At 42.2% G+C, this 13969-nt stretch overlaps 1 protein-coding gene across 1 annotated transcript in view; it reads right to left on the reverse strand.

Moving 5' to 3' along the window:
• GNS (glucosamine (N-acetyl)-6-sulfatase) overlaps positions 1-13969 on the reverse strand; it is a 44841-nt gene that overhangs the window by 13539 nt on the left and 17333 nt on the right. The window contains exons 8-9 of the mRNA XM_053661601.1: positions 13160-13278; positions 11367-11470 (exon numbers count right to left, since the gene is read on the reverse strand). Coding sequence (XP_053517576.1) covers positions 11367-11470; positions 13160-13278 — 223 coding nt within the window. The remainder of the gene's footprint in view (positions 1-11366; positions 11471-13159; positions 13279-13969) is intronic.

The raw sequence follows: 13969 nt of genomic DNA on the forward strand, positions 1-13969 counted from the left end.
CCTGTGCCACTCAGGCAGCACAGCTGGCACCGAGACACCGAGCTGCCAACACACGATGCCTCATCCACCGCCTCTGGCATTCTCTGTGCTCGATGGAGGCCAGGGCATTCCGTACTTCCCAGACTACGCCTGTCAGCACGGCAGCGTAAGAAATCGTGGATCTCAGAACAGGCACAGTTCGTTTTCAGTCCCCGTCCTGCCACTTACTATGTGACCTTGGTAATATCCACTCGACTAGTGTGAATGCCCCCTGATATGTTTTAGGGGCTGGGTATTCTATGTTTAGATAGTGCCTCTCTTCTTAAAAGCCCTTGAGTAAAAAAGACAAGCTCAGTAGGGCGTGGTAAGTGTGAGGCCAGCTGGGAACAGGTGAAGGGCACCTACCCTATGTGGGGGCAGGAGTCTGTAGTGACTTCCCAGAGGGGACCCCTAAAGGACAATTAACGTAGTCTGGCAAAAATGGGCATTCCAGACAGAAGGAATAGTCTGTCACAGACAAGCAAGGAGGTGAGAGGTGGCTGGCTTAAGAAGTGAAAGTAGTTCAGTCCAAGGGCCACGTCCTGTCCCTTGAACAAGCTGAGCTCATTCTCTTCTCACACTTGTGCCCTCACATCTACTCAGAACACCCACCCACAGATCTCTGTGTGACTAAATCCTTCTCAACACCCAGGTCTCTGCTCAGATGCTGCCGAGGCTTTCACTGACCACTGCGGCCGAAGTATCAGGCGCTCTCTGACACGGAGAGGTAAGGACTAATCTTCCCCGGCTGCTCACTGCTGAGCACCTGGGCACACTGTGCTGGCACAAGACACTTCCTAAATACTTGTTGTCTGAGCTACAGTGTACTTGTCAAGTGTAGGAACTCTGCAGCCAGACTGACCAAATTCAAATACAGGGCTGATATATTTTAGCTACATGATCTTGGACAAACCACTTAACTTCTGTACCTCAGTTTCCACACCCGTAAAATGGGGCTACTAGTACCTATATCTCATAAAACTGTGAAGGTTAAGTGAGTTGATACAGGCAACACATTTAGAATAGCACCTGTCACATACTGAGCATTCAGTAAATGTTAGCTGTTATTGTTGAAATGGCTTCCCAGGAAGACTGTTTAGAGCAGGTCAAGTTTCTGATTTTAACATTTAGATGGCACTGTTACCGTGGAGAAATGAGCAGCTGGCTGACACTGCACTCTGTCCCCACTCAGCCTCCTCCTTCCCCACACTGGTTAGAAGCAGCCCTCGCAGCCCTGTTGCTCGGAAATGCACACAGCTGCCAACATTTTCTGCAATCAGCTCTCAGCACCAACATCAACAAAAAGCTTTTAAGATTTAATGATCTTCCAAACATGCCTATCTCCTTTGTAAGAAGAGGCCCATTTAGAGGGCACCGAATTTGTAGTGGAAAGTGACTGCCTTTAAGAACATGGGTCTTAGGAGAAAAAGAAAACTCAAAGGCAATTACGAAGGCCATTTTATCTTTCTGAGAAAATTTTAACAGAATTCCATCAAGAGCACTGTAAAAGGAAGTAAGTAAATGGCAGACATTTAAACCCCAAAATTAAACTAAAGTATAACCAGAAAGTCTGGCCCACTTTCCAATCTCAGCTTACATAATGTATTTGCTCATTCTCTTTTGTTCCACTGAACACTGAAATTGTGATTCAGCAGAGAGAGAAGACGCAACTTGGATTGATTTTTATCTCCCAAGCACCAGACCAGGGCGTATTGGATCAAGGTGCCGATGATCTCTAGAAACAAAGTGCCTTAGTATCAGGTACCCAGTTTGGAAAAAGACACTGAAACCAAATGGAAATGACGACAAAAGCATCTGGCACATCATGACAGTTCTGGGTGGGAGAATCGGCAGAGCTGCAAAGCATCAGTAAGGAAGACCCCCCCCAGAGAGGAAGTAAATTCTCCATAGCCATACACTCCAAGTGAGGTTCCACAAGCAGCACCCACCACCTGAGAGTATGTCAGAAACGCAGAATCCAAACCTCGTCTTAACAAGGCCCCGGGGGATCTGCACAACCGACAGAGACGGAGGAGCTCTCCGGGGCAGAGGGCCCCACCCCAGGCTGCCTCTCAGAATCATCTGTGAACTACAGAAGAAAACAAAGGACGGCTCCGCATTCTACCCCAAGTGAGTCAGTCAGAACGTTTCTAGATGTGGAGCCTTCCACAACTTTAGAGGGTAAGTCTGCTGAGCGCCCAGGAAGACAGTCACTGCTCCACGGCAGAGTGAAGATCTCGTCTCAAGAGAGAAACAAAAAGAGTCAAGATGGAGAAGTAGGTAAATCCCGAACTCACCTCAAACACACACATCCCAATGACAAAACCAACGCCACCACTGAGAAGCACCTGAACCTGGTTGAACAGAAGTCCTATAACTAAGGATACAGAGAAGCAGCCACGGGAGGACAGTTCAAGGGAAGGAGACACAGACAGGGCGGGTCCACACCCACGGTGCGGTGATCAATAAATGGGAGGAATATCTTGGATGTGAAGGTACCCCCAGGGCTGCGAGGAGTCCATGCCCTTTAACAGGCTTTCCAGCCTGGGGCACCTCTGCCAGGAATAGAATTCCCATAACATCTGGCTTTGAGAACCAAAGGGAATTATGCACAATGGAGCTGAAGGACTGTGGGAGATCAAGACACTCATCTCAAAGGGCTCACACACACTCACCTGCTCCAAGCTCCAGGGCAGAGGCAGCGTGGGTTACACAGGGAGGAATGAAACTGACTAACTTCAGGGCTGGAGAAACAGGGGCGGGACATCTCTCTCAGGAAACAGAGGCTTGGTAGGTGCCATTGTTCCTTTGTGCAGCTCTCTTCCCACCTAGCTGGCCCTACTGCTCTCCATTAACATGGTTAATGACATTCGCCCTGCCCCAGCACTGCCCTTAGACACTACCCCGCCTAACCCGCTCATCCAGCCAGAGCCTCCTCCAGAAGCTCTATTCCCTGCCATAAGAAGTGGCAGTCTTGGTGACCAATAACTCTCCCAAAGACCCACAAACCCCACACAAGCGGTAGCCAGCCTCATCTCACACTGTAGCTCCCACAAAGTGGCCTGACCGGGCAAAAGTGACAACCAGTCTCAGCTTGCCACGTAGCCCCCAACAGCAACCCTAGATCTAGTACAAAGGTGGGTGGCCTTTTACAGTATAGCTCCAACCAAATGGTCCCAACCCTGGCATGAGTGGCACTGGTTTTGGTTCCCGTAACGACCTCCCCGCATGCATGCAAGGCTGCCATGAGCAGCAACAGGCTGAAGATAACGAAGTGGCTCCTACAAGTGACCACAAGCCTGGCACAACTGGAAGCTGGCCTCGCCCCACACTGGTGCCCATCCCAAGAGGCTCCCGACCTGAAGAACCCAGTGACTGGCTTCAGACCGATCTACAACCCCACTCAAGTGGCTCCACAAGTCACACACCAGACAGGTAGCCTCGGCTAGATCTGGGGTCGTGCTAGGGTAACTCCCACTCCATGGCATTCACCTCTGCACAACGGCTTGTGCACTGTAGTCACAGCTGGTGTTCTCACAGCCAGGCAGCCCGAAGGTTAACCCCACCCAGTGACGTGACAGCAGCAGCTGAGGCCCTACTGCTCTCCATCAGGAGGGCACACACAACCCACACAGGTGTTACCCCTGGAGCGCCTGGAGCAGGTGACCAGGAGGACTGTGATACTGGGCCCCATGTGACACCTACATAAGGCCACTCTTTCAAATCTGGGAGACATATCAGATCTACTTAATACATGACAGAAAGTCAGTGAAATGAGGACACAAAAAAAGTATGTCCCAAATTAAAGACGAAATTCCAGAATTCCAGAAAAAGAACTAAACAAAACAGAGACCAGCAATCTACGTGATAAAGAGTTTGAAACAATGGTTATAAAGATGCTCATCAGAGGGACTTCCGCCAAGATGGAGGCATAGGTGGATATGCCGTGCCTTCTCACACAACAAAGTTTAGTGACAACTAAATATTAGCAACAGAAAACACGGCCAGAACACAGAAAATTGAACTTTTCGGAAGTCTGTTAACAACAAATTCTTCAGCCTGACCTGTAAGAGGGGCGAAACCAGCAGCTGGTGGAGCGGGGTTGCACAGGAAAACTTGGTCAGAGGGACTCAGGCGCGTGGAATCCAGGCGCAGGGTTGGACCCGGTGGGCAACTCAGCGAGCAACCGCGGGGAAACACCGAGGGAACAGGGCTGCAGGTTGACTGTGGTCGCGCACTGGTGCAAGGATAGACAAGCGAGGGAGTGGGCGATTGGACTGGGACCCAGCGGTCCCGCGGCAAGCGGCAGGGAGGGTGCCGCCATTTCCCTGCTATGACCCCACCTCCACATACAGCGTCATAACCCAGCGACTCTGAGTGGCCCAGCCCAGGTGAACCACGTAAGCCTCTGCTCCTCACCCAGTGGCACGAAACAGCAGAGGGTGCCAGAGGGTGCCACCATTTCCCCGCTCTGACCACGCCCCCACATACAGGGTCACAACCCAGCGACCTGGGAGTCCAAGGCTCCGCTCCCCACACTTAAAGGGCCAGAACAGACCAAAAATGGCGCAAGAAGATCTCAAAGCCCCAGAGCCTATAAATCTAAGCAATGAAGAAATAGCAAACTCTCAGACGCACAGTTTAAAACACTGGTCATCAGGATCCTCACAGAACTGGTTGATTATAGCCACAAATTAGACAAATATATGAAGGCGAAACTAATTGAAATGAATGGAATTGCAAAGGAAACCAATAGCAATGAAAAGGAAACTGGGACTCAAATCAATGGAGTGGACCAGAAGAAAGCAAATAATGGCCAAACAGAAAAGAGTCAAGAAGCAAGAATTCAAAGAAATGAGGAGAGTCTTAGGAACCTCCAGGACATCTTTAAACACTCCAACATCCGAATTATAGGGGTACCAGAAGGGGGAAAGGCACAGCCACCAGTGGAAAACTTATTTGAACAAATAATAAAGGAGAATTTCCCCAATCTGGCAAAGGAAATAGACTTCCAGGAAATCCAGGAAGCTCAGAGAGTCCCAAAGAAGTTGGACCCAAGAAGGAACACACCAAGGCACATCATAATTACATTAGCCAAAATTAAAATGAAGGAGAGAATCCTAGAAGCAGCAAGAGCTAAGGGGACAGTCACCTATAAAGGAGTCCCCATCAGACTGTCAGCTGATTTCTCAAAAGAGACCTTACAGGCAAGAAGGGGCTGGAAAGAGGTATTCCAAGTCATGAAATCCAAAGACCTACAACCAAGATTGCTCTATCCAGCAAAACTTTCATTTAGAATGGAAGGACAGATAAAGTGCTTCTCAGATAAGATGAAATTCAAGGAGTTCATCATCACCAAGCCCTTATTATATGAGATGTTAAAGGGACTTATCTAAGAAAAAGAAGTTAAAGAAACATGAACAGTGAAAGGACAACAAACTCACAGTTATTAACAACCACACCTAAAACGAAAGCAAACTAAAAGGACAGCTAGATCAGGAGTGGAAACATAGAAATGAAGATCTCAAGGAGGGTTAGCAACAGGGGGAGTGGGAGGAGAAGGGGGAAGAAGGTACAGAAAATAAGTAGCATAGACAGTAGATAGAAAATAGATGGGGGGGCAAGAATAGCATGGGAAATATAGAACCTAAAGAACTTGAGACACATGGACATAAACTAAAGGGGGGGTAATGGTGGGGGCGGGGGGTAGGGTGGAGGGGAATGAAGGGGGGAATAGAACAACTGTAACAGCATAATCAATAAAAAACTTAAAAAAAAAGATGCTCATCAAACTCAAGAATACAAGAACTCAGTGAGAACTTTGACAGAGAGAGAGAATATAAAAAAGAACCAATTATGACTAAGAATACAATAACTGAAATTAAAAAACAAACACTAGAGGAAATCAACAACAGAGTAGATGAAGCAGAAGATCAAATCAGTGATATGAAAGGCATAATAGTGAAAGACACCCAATCAAAATAGCAAAAACAAAAAAGAATAAAAAAAAATAAGGGACCTCTGGGACAACCTCAAGCATACCAACTTTTGCATGGAGAGTGTCTCAGAAGGAGGACAGAAAAAGAGATGGAAAATCTATTTAAAGAAATGACTGAAAACTTCCCTAAGTTGGTGAAGAAAACAGACATACAAGTCCAGGACACAGAGCCCAAAACAAGATAAACCCAGAGGCCCACACCAAAACACGATTAAAATGCCAAAGGTTAAAGATGAATGATCTTAAAAGTAGCAGAAGAAAAGCAGCTACATATGTATAAGAGGGCTCCCATAAAACTATCAGGTGATTTTTCATCAGCAGAAACTATGAAGGCTGAAAGAAATGGCACGATACATTCAAGGTCACGAAAGGGACAATCTCCAACCAGGAATACTACACCCAGGAAGATGGTTGTTCAGAACCGAACGAGAGAAAATTTCCCAGACAAGCAAAAGCTAAAGGAGTTCACCACAACTAAACAGGTATAAGAAGAAATGTTAAAGGGACTTCTTTAAGCCTAAAAGACCAAAACTAAAAATAAAATACAGGAATTAAAAAAGCTCACTAATAAAAGCAAACACTTGAAAAAAAGTAGTGACCAACCAATTAATTATACAGCAAGTATGAAGATGAAAACACAAAAGTCGTAAGATTATGTGTAAATACGACCATAAATTAAGGGATACATTCACAGACACAAAACCAAACTGGGACAAGGTGAGTAAAATGCGCAATGGTTTTAGAATGCGTTTGCCTTGAGCAACATCAACTTAAGACAGACTGCTATGAACGCAGCGTGATCCACATGAATCTCATGGAAACCACCAAAAACCTCTAAGATGTACACAAAAATTAAAGAGAAAGGAATTCAAACAAATACCTACAGAAAATCATCTATGTACAAGAGAACTGGAAAGACAACTAGAAAAAAATCAATAAAACAGCAATAACTACGTGAAATAAGTAAGTATAATGAACTAGATGTTCCAATCAAAAGACATGAGTGGCTGCATGGATTTAAAACAGAAACAAAAAAACAAGACCCAGAGATATACTGTCTAGAAGAGGCTCCCATCAAAGTGAAAGATACACTCAGACAAAAAGTAAAAAGATGGGAAAAATGTATTTCAGGCAAGTGGAAACAAAAAAGCTGAGGCAGCATAACTTGTATCAAACAAAACAGACTTTAAAACAAAGGCTATAACAAGAGACAAAGAAGGGAATAATTATAAAGAGGCCAATCCAACAAAAAATACAGTTCTATAGAAGTAAACATCTACACAGCCATGTAAGGGGACACCTAAATACATAACAGCAAATATTAACAGGTCAAGGGAGAAAGGGACAGTAACAGAGTAGGGGACTTTAATACCCCACTTACATCAGTGGTTAGATCATCCACACAGAAAATCAACAAGGAAACCATGGCCTTAAAAGATACATTAGATTAGACTGATGTAACAGATGTTTACAGATAATCCCATCCCAAACAGCAGAATATACATTTTTCTCAAGGCCACATAAGACAACTTATAAGACAGAAAACATGATGAGCCACAAAAGGAATCTCAATAAATTTAAGATGACTAAAGTCAAGCAATTTCTCTGATCATAATAGTATGAAACTAGAAATCAATTATATGAGAAAAACTGGAAAAAACACAAACAGGGAAGGCTAAATAACATGCTACTAACATTTAATGTGTTAAGAAATCAAGGAGGCCCTGGCTGGTATGGCTGAGTACACTGAGCACCAGACTGCAAATCAGAGAGTTGCAGGTTTGACTCCCAGTCTGGGGCACATGCCTGGGTTGCAGTCCCCAGCAGGGGGACTGCAAGAGGTAACCTCACATTGTTTCTTTCCCTCTTTTAATCTGGCCCTTCCCCTCCATCTAAAAATAAATAATTTTTTTTTAAAGAAATCAAGAGACAATTAAGAGATACCTCAGGACAAATGAAAATGGTAACACAGTGACCCGCCCCTCCACAATCTATGGAACACAGCAGAAGCAGTTCTAAGAGGGATATTCATAGCAATACAGGCCTACCTCAACAACAACAAAAATTCACATAAATGATCTTTCTCCCTAAAGGAACTAGAAAAGAAGAACAAACAAAACCCAAAGTTAGTGAAAGGTAGGAGACAATAAGGATCAGGGTGGAAATAAATGAAATAGAGACTAAAAAAACAATAGAAAAAAAGATCAATGAAACTAAGAGCTGATTCTTTGAAAAGATAAACAACATTAATAAATCTTTAAGGAGGCTCATTAAAAAAAAAAGCACCTAAGAGGTTCTAGCCAAGATGGAGGCATAAGCAGAAATACTTCGCTTCCTCCTACAACCAAGAGAAGGATAACAAGTAACTTAAAAACAAAGAACCAGAACTGCCAGAAAGTCATCTGCATGGAAGTCAAACAATCAAGGACTTAAACATCCATCCAGACTGGTGTGCCCAGGCAAAGAAATATGGTTCAAATAAAAGAACAGATCAAAACTCCAGAAAAAGAACTAAGTGACAAGGAGATAGTCAACCTATCAGATGCATAGTTCAAATCTCTGGTAATCGGGATGCTCACAGAACTGATTGAGCTAGGTTACAAAATGAAGGAAGAAATGAAGGCTATACAAAGTGAAATAAAGGAAAACATACAGGGAATGAAAAGTGAAGGGAAGGAAACCAAGACTCAAATCCATTATTTGGACTAGAAGGAAGAACTAAACATCCAAATGGAACAGAATGAAGGAACAAGAATTCATAAACATGAGGAGAAGCTAAGGAACCTCCAGGACAACTTTGAACGCTCCAACATCTGATTGACAGGGATGCCAGAAAGAGAAGAGGAAGAGCAAGAAATGGTAATTTTATTTGAAAAAATAATGAAGAACTTCCCCAATTTGATGAAGGAAATAGACTCCCAGAAGTCCAGAAAGCTCAGAGAGTCCCAAAGAAGTTGGACCCAAGAAGGAACACACCAAGGCACATCATAATTACATTACCCAAGATTAAAGATAAGAAGAGAATCTTAAAAGCAGCAAGACAAAAGGAGAGAGTTACCTACAAAGGAGTTCCCATCAGACTGTCAGCTGATTTCTCAAAAGAGACCTTACAGGCAGGAAGAGGCTGGAAAGAAGTATTCCAAGTCATGAAAGTTAAGAATGTACATCCAAGATTACTCTATCCATCAAAGCTATCATTTAGAATGGAAGGGCAGATAAAGTGCTTCCCAGATAGGGTCAAGTTAAAAGGATTCATCATCAGCAAGCCCTTATTATATGAAATGTTAAAGGGATTTATCTAAGAAAAGGAAGATAAAAAAAATGAATAGTAAAATAGCAACAAATTCACAGCTATTAACAACCTAAAAAAAACCAAAGCAAACAATAAAACAGGAACAAAATCATAAATATGGAGAGCACATGGAGAGTTATCAGTAGGGCAGGGGGAGAGAGTGGGGAAAGGTACAGAGAATAAGTAGCATAAATGGTAGGTACAGAATAGACAGGGAGAGGTTAAGAATAGTACAGAAAATGTAGAAGCTAAAGAACTTACATGTACCACCCATGCACATAAACTAAAGATGGGGAATGTGGGTGGGAGGGGGTAGTGGGGGAGAGGAAAATAAAGGGGGGAAAAATGGGACAACTGTATTTGCATAATCAACAAAATATTTTTTTTAAAGGAAAGAAGGAAAAGGAGCTCAAATTAAAAAAAAAAGAAAAACAAAAGTGAACCCTAATGCACTTGGTGGGAATGCAGACTGGGGCAGCCACTATGGAAAACAGTAGGAATATTCTTCAAAAAGTGAAAAATGGAACTACCATATGACCAGGAATCCCAGTTCTGGATATTTACTCAAAGAAACTGAAAACACCAGTTTGAAATTAGGGTTCATTGCAGCATTACTTAACATAACCAAGACATGAAAGCAACCTAGATGTCTACTGACAAAGAATATGAGGTACACAGGTATAATGAACTATTACCCATAAAAAATGAATATTATCATTTGCAACAACATGGATAGACCTAGAGCATAGTATGTTAAACTAAGTAAAATAATCAAACAATTATTGCATGATTTTACATATATATGAAATCTAAGATACAAAATATAAGAACCAAAAAAAGAAAAAAAAGGTATAGATAAAAGAAACACATTCAGATACAAAGAATAAACTGATGTTACCAGGTGGGAGGTTGATGAGGGGAAGGGTATTATGAATAGAAACTGTTCACAATACAGTTATGAAATTATAACTATTAAAAGTTATAAAATTAGTCACAGGAATGTGAAGTGCAGCATAGGCAATATAGTCAATAATACTGTAATAACTATGTACGTGGTGCAGCCACTGTGGAAAATAGTATGGAGAGACCTCGAAAAATTAAACATGGACCTGCCTTTGATCCTGTGATCTCGCTTCTGGGAACACATCCAAAGGAGCCCAAAACATTAACTTGAAAGAACATAAGCACTCCTACAGTCATTGCAGCATTATTTACAATCACCAAGATATGGAAGTAGCCCAAGTGTTCATCAGTAGATGAGTGGATAAAACAACTATGGGACAGTTACACAATGGCATACTACTCAGCCACGAAAAAGCAGAAAATTTTACCTTTGTGATAGTATGGAAGGACCTAGAGAACATTATGCTAAGTTAAATAAACCAGTCAGAGAAAGACAAATACCGTATGATTTCACTCATATGTGGAATCTAATAAACAAACTGAACAAGCAAAACAGAGACAAACTCACAGAGAGCAGATGACAGCTACTGAGTAGGGAAGTTAGGGGGTAGAGGGATCGAGCAAAAAGGAAAAAGGACCCATGTACATGGATAACAGTGTGGTCACTGTAGGGAGGAGGGGGCAGAAGGGAGTTAAATGGTAGTAAAAAAATTATAATGAAGAATTTAAAAAAAACAAAACAACCAAACAAATATGTATGGTGCCAGATGGGGTCTAGACTCATCTCACAGTGATCACTTCATGAAGTATATTGAAGTATATAAATGTCCAATCACTACTGAATGCCTAAAACTAATATATATTGTATATTAAATAAATTAAAGACAATATAGTTATAGTTAACTATAGTTAACAGGGTATTGTCAGGATATACCCTGACCATATAGTTAACGGGGGGATATAGTTAACAGGGTATGGTCAGGAATTTTTTAAAAAGGCACTCTTTTCAAGGCTTATACATACACTTACAATCTTAAGCCAATCAGCCCTCATCCTCATAGGAGGAGAAATCTACTCAGTCTCCTCTATGGAGGGACAGCCTTCACTTCTCACACAGGTGCTACCTATAAACAGCATCATCTGGTCAGGACCTACCTTGCTTGTCTGATTCGGTTTGATCCCAGGCCCTCGAACCAACAGTGGAACTTTGATATCAAACTCGTACAGCTGCCTTTTGTCTATCGGCAAAGAAAATTGTCCTGAAAACAAAATGCACAGGGTGAAGGTAGAGCCCACACTGGAAGTGTCATACATATCTTCATTCATTTAATCAACAGCAAAACCAAAACAAGTTTGTCCCACTAATTATGGTGTTTAAATAGGTCTATATTTGCCTGGGTTTCATTACTACAAGGCAAATTTAGTAAATTCCTAGGGGGACTCCCTGGTCTATGCTGGGGCAATTCAGCTACGAGAGTGACAGGAAGTACTGAAACACAGATACATAATTTATGTATGATACTCAACCTGATCATAATTAAATGAGGTTATTCTGAAAAATGCCAAATAAAGGGACAAAAAATATGTATCCTGCTTTTCCTGAATAAAATGAATTCCAAGAAAACCAAACAGCTGATGGGGGGAAGTTCTTCCGCTAATAAATGCAAAAAGACAAAGCTATGAAGCCAATATTGAGCAATTTCTGCGGGAATAATGCACTTAAGCGTCCATGGAAGCTTTAGCCACAAAAAGTTCACAAGATAGGCTCAGACTGACATGACATAGGCCATCAATCAATACTAGCATCCCTCAATTGGGGCAACCAGACACCAAGGGCATCAGGAAATGATGCAACAGGAAGTACATAGCAGGATCACCAAGAAAGCATCCTTGCTGAAATGTGACTTTCTCTTAAGACTCTAGATCTGACTACCAATCTATAGGAAAAGCTGGGTATAAGTAAACAAGTAAAGCCAACATAAAACAGCAATTAGCCAAAGCCAAAACATGAGATATTCTAAAGGACAAAAGACCAGTTTTTCCAGTAGGTCAGTGGCAAAAACAGCTTTAATGAAACATAAAAACTAAATGTAACGTGTGTACTCTGTTTACATCCTGATACCCAATAAACTAGTCAGATGCACAATCAAGTGTGGAATCACAATTTCTGGAGTCTCTTCAAAACCTTCTAGCTAAAAAAGAAAACCATAAGGAAGGTAGGAAGAATTCAAGACTGGCCACATGCAACTGAAAATTGAAACTGGGTAATGGTGTTATTGTATTAGTCTCTACTTCGAGTGCTTAGAAATATTCACAACAATATATGAAATGCCCCATGAGCCTGCTCTATGGAAGCAAGCTTCAGGTCAATTCCACTCAAGTTCATGCAATTTATAGGTGGGAAAAGAACACACTGGTTTTTAACTACAGAGGTCCAAGTAGAAAGGACGAAACTCAAAGACAGGACACTGACTTACAATGCAGTTTTAAAAAGACAACAAAACAAAACCCACGTATACACACACAAACATAAAAAAACCCTAATTTCATAATTTTGTAAGAAAGAGCCTTTCCCCCAAGACAACCTTCTCTTGATCTTCCTGTGTGAAATGTCTCTCCCCTGTTCTCTCAGACCTATCTGCCCTTGAAATCTAGTTCAATTTCTTACCTCCTTCATAAATCTTACCTCCAAACCATCAAGCTAAGATCACTCTGCTACCGACTCCTAGAACACCATGTAATTTAAAATATGACTCAGCAAATAGTGAAACGTGATCCCTCCATGTGGGAATGAGATGGCCCTTTAACCAGAGGGGTCCTGAAGGCAAAACCCTCCTTCTGGCTTCTAAACTGCCATGAAAGGACCAGAGCTCCCTGCCAGTGCTACTGGTTGGGTGAAAAAGGAGGGGCACCTCACGGGTCACAGGACACCTAAGCATGCCCCTTACCTGTGTGATAGCCATTATCAGAGGTATAAAAGATATAAGTGTTGTTGAGCTCCCCATTGAACTCCAATCTCTTGACCAGTTTCTCCACAAGGTCATCAACTGAGAGTAGAGTTTGCCACCTGCATGGGGAACACAGGGTGGCAAATGGGACCTCAGAGATAAAGAGTCAGGGCAACCTGCAAAACCTCAAAACCATTCTCCCCAAAATGGGAGAAATTTAATTTTAGAACACTTGCCTCAGATCAAATTTAACTGTTTCCGAATGAATGACTTATTTTTTTAAAAAAGAATTTACTTATTCACACGCCCCCTACTAGGGACCTGGCTTGAAACCCAGGCATGTGTCCTAACTGGGAATCAAACCAGTGTCTCTTTGGTTTGCAGTCCGGCCCTCAATCCACTGAGCCACACCAGTCAGGGATAAATGAGGCTTTTTATAGCCAGTTAGCTTTATTATCTGTTGTCACTGGTGATGAGAGCCAAGACAACTGCAAGGGCAAGCTGTCGATTCAGCACTGACTATTAGAGTAATTTAAACAGAACTGTGCCTTAACAGTGTTTTATGATTTAAACTCGGGGTTGGCAAACTATAACAACTGGTCAAAGCTTGCCCACTCCTTGTTTTTTGTTTTTATATTGTGGTAAAACACAAATAACATAAAATTTACCATCTTAAAAATTTTTATGTGTACAAGTCAGTAATATTAAGTATATTCATATAGTGAAACAGATTTCCAGGACTTTTTTCAGCTTATAAATCTGAAACAACCCACTAAACAACTGCCTCTTTTGACATACACATAAAGTTTT

Source organism: Artibeus jamaicensis, unplaced genomic scaffold (assembly GCF_021234435.1).
Source record: "Artibeus jamaicensis isolate MK-2021 breed Jamaican fruit bat unplaced genomic scaffold, CSHL_Jam_final contig_233, whole genome shotgun sequence".
NCBI classification, from domain to species: domain Eukaryota; kingdom Metazoa; phylum Chordata; class Mammalia; order Chiroptera; family Phyllostomidae; genus Artibeus; species Artibeus jamaicensis.